The 6,000-nt window shown below is 37.1% G+C and overlaps 1 protein-coding gene across 1 annotated transcript in view; it reads left to right on the top strand.

The window, feature by feature from the left end:
- The first annotated feature begins 2,041 nt into the window (after window positions 1-2,041).
- The window catches only part of TRPM5 (transient receptor potential cation channel subfamily M member 5), a 36,361-nt gene continuing 32,402 nt past the window's right edge, over window positions 2,042-6,000 (top strand). The window contains exons 1-3 of the mRNA XM_071558807.1: window positions 2,042-2,158; window positions 3,107-3,287; window positions 4,792-4,958. Of these exons, the coding sequence (XP_071414908.1) occupies window positions 2,042-2,158; window positions 3,107-3,287; window positions 4,792-4,958 (465 nt within the window). The remainder of the gene's footprint in view (window positions 2,159-3,106; window positions 3,288-4,791; window positions 4,959-6,000) is intronic.

Genomic DNA, 6,000 nt, shown 5'->3' with positions numbered 1-6,000 from the left:
AAAATCTTGTGAACAAAACTTCTGTTTCTGTGCCGTACCTATTTTTATCTCCTTCACTGTTGTTCACTACCACTGAGAACCAAAATTCCTAAACTGAAAATCAAATAACGTGCTATTTCTGAAAAAAAAATCATTTCCCAAATGCAAGAATCCTTATAAATCTCAGCAGCCTAGTGTCTTTATTCCAAAAGAGAAGTCATAGATAACCATGTGAGAGAATTTTGCAAGCTAAGATCTAGAACTGGACTTAAAATTAACCAGTTGAGGCCAAATTAACCATGAGATGACTTTGTAAATTACTATCTATTCCAAGTTCATTGCCTGTGTGTGGCTATAAATAAATACGTACCATCTATGACAGTGATGAAGAGTGATTAATGTACCCTGGAAAAGCAGTCCTGCATAATTATTTCTAATTGAATCCTTTGTTCTGTCAGCAAGTTCCAGGAAGTGTTTTCTGCACTTTATAACAGACAAAATGTATTATTACTATGTATTAACTATTTTTTCCCAGAATACTCTCTTCAATGCTCTTATGAGATAAAGCTGCATCTCCAATGGAAAAGTGGACTCAAACAAAAAGGTGGGCTTTGCTGTGACTACCTTTATTGAGGATCCAAAAGAAATTCTTTTAGGTAAGACTCTTCATCAGAGTAGTCTGATATCTTAGTGTTCACAATCAACACTTCGTTCTCTCCAGAAATGAGTAGCAAGCAGGCAGGGAGAATGAGAACAAGCACCTTCAAAGCACTGATCTCCAACAGAAGTTTGGGGGTGGATACAGAGGTGAGCCATAGTTGTAGAGGAAACAAATCATGAGAGGGTTCATAACCACTTTTCAGAGGCAGATTGGAGGAAAAAAGGCAACTCCAAGCAACGTTTTCATAGAAAACAGAAGAGAAGAAAATACAAAGGCATCGGTGGTGAAGCAGGCAGGATGCAGGCTCCTAGGAGACTTCTCAGCCCAAGGGAAACTTTCTAATAGACCCACGAGACTTGGTAGTTTGACCCACTTTAAACTCCACAAGAAATCTTTTGGACTAGGAAATAAAGATTATTGCAGGGTTAATTACCATTGCTGGATTAGTATCACAAGGGTCTTTTTTAAAAGACTATGTACTTGAATATACAGATGAAGACAGAAGGGAGAGAGCTATTTCATTGCTTTTGTTTTGAAAAGAAACAAAATAAGGCATATACAAGTTGAAATCTGTATTTTTTTTACTTCATAATTCTGTCAGTGCGGCCAAGCTGGAACATAGGAAAAGCAAGCAGACCTTTCCAGTGTCTCACGTAAAGCCGAACAACTTGGTATATGACCTTTGCCCTAGGACAAATCACTTGCTGTCATTTCTGTAGCCACAAATAGGGGAAAACACCTGTGTTTTTGAACTGTATGTTCCTGTCGAGTACAGCCTGGCCTTAAATACTTTGGCTTATGGATAAATAGCCTATTCTTACAGCAAATAGAGAGTAAATCCCTCCTAATGTTTTTTTCAGACAAAGACAACATCATCACTTAGTTATTTAGCATTCATGTCAGGTAATGTAAGTCACAGTAGCATGAGGCATGACATCAAGAAACCATGACTCAGACAGTGACACAGCTCTACTCTTGCTTGAAACTGTCGGTGGCTGAGACTTCTCTTTCTCTCTTGTAGAATTAGGGTCACCTTTGAGCTCTGAGACACCCCACATGACTTTGGACACATTGCAAGCTCCTGCCCCTTGCAAGTCAGCTTTCTGCCCACTAAATGAGAGTTGAGGGACGCTTATTCCTTCATGCTTTTTTGTAATCTAAGTTACATAGTGTTGGTGTGGAATCTGCCTCCTCCTATATATATAATGCCTGGCATTTGGTACAAAGACCTCCAATTTTAGCTGAACATTACAAGCAAAGTAAAATATTTGACTAAAACCTCATCTAGATGTATGCTAGTGGATTTTGTGGCCTCTACAATTTAAATATCTTCTCATTTTCCAGGTCTCTGTCATCTCAGTGTACATCTTGGTCTACTTGCTCAATCACCTTACAAATTCAATGGATGAAATGGAAACCAAGCTCTGCAGCAGTGACAGAGAGGAAACTTTCAAAAGAGAACTACCATATTGCATAGGAGAAATAGACTTCACAGCTTCTGGGAAGAAACATGGAAAGGTATGACCCTGAGGAATTTTAACCCTGTAACGCTGTTCCAGTTGTTAAGCTGTTACTTCTTAGCATTAAATGTTGAGACTGTAACAGTAAGGGTCAAAGTGCCACAGTGTGAAGCGCCACATTGTACTCAAAGTAGGGATAATACCTTCCTGAACATGAATGTGGTTTAAAATATGGCCTATCAATTACTTGGTTTGCAGTAACACACTACAAGTACAGTTGATAACTTTTCCCTTAAAAAAAAAAAAAATCAGTTATGTGCCCTACTTCCTTCATGTTGCATCATTCCTTCTTTTAACCTCTTTCTTCCAAAAAATAAGCACTATGGATTTCAACATTTTAAACATTTTTGAGCTGTTTCAAAATTTTCCTTAAAGTTCTCTCACTGTTCTGCTAATATGCAGAGAAGGATGTACATGGACAGGTCCATCTCCTCACTACTCCCATGCATATATTAGTGCTAGAGCAAAAGGACTTCCTAGGAATTCCTGAAATCTGCCTTAAGATTTTGTTTCATCATAAAGTCTTAAGCACAAAGCCAAAATATATACAGAACTGAGAGAAACAATAGATTCATGTAATGTGTCCTTGAAAAACAGACATGAAATCAAGCAAATATTTCAGCTTGTGCAGAAACAAGAAACACCAAAGAAATTTGTGGAATTTCCTAGACTGCCATGAAACCGAAGCAGCAGCATTAAAGGAGAGTGTAATATGTCAGTCTGCAAGACAGAACTATCCCATGGAACTGACCCAATTATTGAGATGGCAATTATACAGAAGCCTACTAAACTCATTCTAGCATTTAATTCTCTGTCAGCTCTTGCCCAAATGTTTTTTTCTTAGATAACCAAGTTTATGATAATTCCCCTTTGTATTTACCAACAACAATCTCTTTACTGTATCTTACTGTCCTATCATTATTCATTGGGGTTTTGTTTTTTGAAGTTTATAAAGGTCCCGAGTACCATCCACCCTGGAATTATATTTGAAGTTATGCTCAACAAATGGAAGCTACCTGTTCCCAATTTGGTTGTGTCTTTAGTAGGGGAAGAAGAAAATTTCCAGATGAAGCCTTGGCTACGAGACACCTTAAAAAAAGGACTTATAAAGGCAGCTCAAAGCACAGGTTAGTGCATTAGGTTTTAAAGAAGGAATTTTTATTCCTGCTGAATTCTCACAGCTAGCATCCAGTAATCTGCTAGTGACAATGGACCTGTTCACCTGATTATTTTTGGAAATTCAAATACCTTTGGACATAAGAGTGATTGTATTATAGTAGCAAAAATAAGTTGTTTTGAACCAAATTACTGTAGGCAACCCTTTCTGAAGTATAAAATTACCTGACGTTATTCCCTCAGAGATGAGATTAGAAAGAAGCATGACATGGGACCAAATAAGCTTCCCCTCTTTGATGCCATAACAAAATAATTCTTAAGAGAACAGAGCAATTTGACTTCAACAAGAGTGAGTTTAGGTCAAAAATAAGAATTCTTGCTTTCTCCATTCTCACTTTTTAGCTAACAGTCAAAATTATGCTACAGCAGTTTTTACTTCTTGAAACTTGTTTTCTTTAAAGCTAAGAGTTGAACAGACTTTTTAAGTCAAAGTGCCTATGATTGGTTTCAAGATTAACTAAAAGACATTGTTAATGTATAACACAAAGTAAATCAGCTCACTTTCTCCCTGGCTGTTCAAATGAATGGCAAGAGTAGTGAAAAGCATTTAAGAACAAAACCAAACCGTCCAATGTCTGCAAACAGGCATGGAAGTGACTTTCATGTAAGATGACATTTTTTTCTTCATAGCTTTATGAAAATACCTACAAAACAAAGTAAAAATATCTGTGAGCATTTTTCAGCAATTTCTTGGTATAGCTTCATTGTTTCAGACAAGATTGTAAGAGTTTTGTGTTTTGTAAAGGAAAAAACCCAGCACCAAAGCTCTTTTAGGTACTTTTGTGCCACACAGATATTTTCTAGCTCCATCTGCCTTCTGTACTTAAGATTGGACAGCATCAAGATCTCCGATTTCTTTATGTTACATATTTGAAAAAGGCCAACTACCTGTTTACCCAGAGTTCTCCAAATTTCTTGTCACCATAACAATAGTGATGTAAATTCTACGACCCTGAAGAATTCACTCTCCACACACACAAGAATAAGAGAAGTTCAGATTAGGCAGGTTATGCCCAAGATCTACTGCTAAGAGGTGATTACATGGGGCTGTTTAGTCCTCAGTTCAAGCCAACAATTTCTGTTCACTCCATCCCTTTGCTCTTCTTCTTAAAACAGTCAGAACTGCCTGGTCCAGTGATGTGTCTGCTCATGTTTAGACAGCGACTCTAGAGTGGACACAGCATTATTGATGAGCTTATTAATATTAGAGTAAAGATGGCAACATTGCATCACATGATATGTGAAGAATGTTTGCTTGGGCATATAATTTCTTCTTGTTTTCCTTATTAAAGTCTTTTATACTTTGTATGTATTTTAATTCTAAAAGTTATAGTGTTTTCACTTCAGCTACCTGAAAAAAAACCTTTAAATCCAGTACTGCAAGTAATTTTACTTGACACACAAACATGTTCGATTACAAAGAAATTATCTAACTGTTTTAAAAAATAATTTCAGGTGCCTGGATTTTTACCAGTGCTTTACGTGTAGGAATAACAAGACACTTAGTGCAAGCAGTCCGAGATCTTGCACTGGCTAGTACTTCATCCAAAGTAAGCGTGATTGCCATAGGAATAACATCACTCAGAAAAATTCAGCATAGAGAAATTCTGGACAACACAAAGGTACTTTTCACTTTTTCTACTTCTGAAACAGGATTGTTCAGATATAAGCTGCATCTTTACAAAGTTTGGAAGTAGTTGGCAGAACAACTTTGATATAACTTAAAAAATAAACAAAAAACCCTGTGGAGTTTAAACTGTGTGTGTGTGAGCAAAAAGAACGTCAGAACCCAGGGAGTCTGTGCCCTCTGCGCTCAGAACACGCGGCAGCAATTCTAGAAATATCCAGCAGGTGGCGACATTAGGCATTAGCGCAAGGATGGACGTCACGAAACTCACATGGAATACGGTACCTTTAATGTGTTTTTGCCTTCTCCACTTACTGCAGAAGCACTTACTCCAGGCTATAATATAAATACTGTAATAAGCATATTTTCTACTATGGAACACCAGACATAAATATTCCAAGACAAAATTTTCTTAAATAGCCACAGAATTGGTGTCTAATATTCAAAAACTTGCTTAATACATCAGGCTAAAAACACTCGCCATGCACGATTTTGCCTAGTTATTGAGAGCAATAGGGACTTCTCAATTTGGTTCAAGGAAATCAAAGTTCTTGGGAAGAAAAAAACAAAACCAACAAATAAAAAACCCTCATCCAACAAAACAGTTGCTAAATTGACCTGGAAGTGAAGAAGAAAAAAAAAGTAGCATTACCTTTTTGTCACTGAATATACAGTCTGTCCCAAGCAGAATATTATAACAATAAAATATGTGTGTAATGAAAACAAATGACAGTTTTTACTTCCCTTCAGAAGCTAAGAAACAAATGACAAAGGCAGCCTTTTGAACTCACACCTAACTATTCTTTCAGATAGGCCTGCAAGTACCAGCTAGCAACTGGAAGACTGCCAGACCATATCAGTGATTTATTGTCATTGGGTTTTCCTTTTTTTTTTTTTTTTCCAATGACAGCTTTCTGTGTGTTCTACCAGGTGGGACTCTTTAGCTGGAAGACTAACCTATTTGTGTGGCTGAACTGATCTGAAAGGACCTCAGAGGAAAGAATTCGGTTCATTGTGTTTGTAAATTTTGCTCAGGA

The sequence above is a fragment of the Pithys albifrons genome, chromosome 6 (assembly GCF_047495875.1).
Source record: "Pithys albifrons albifrons isolate INPA30051 chromosome 6, PitAlb_v1, whole genome shotgun sequence".
Classification (NCBI taxonomy): Eukaryota; Metazoa; Chordata; class Aves; order Passeriformes; family Thamnophilidae; genus Pithys; species Pithys albifrons.
Note: the sequence above shows the minus strand (reverse complement) of the source record. Positions and strands in the feature narration are given on the sequence as shown.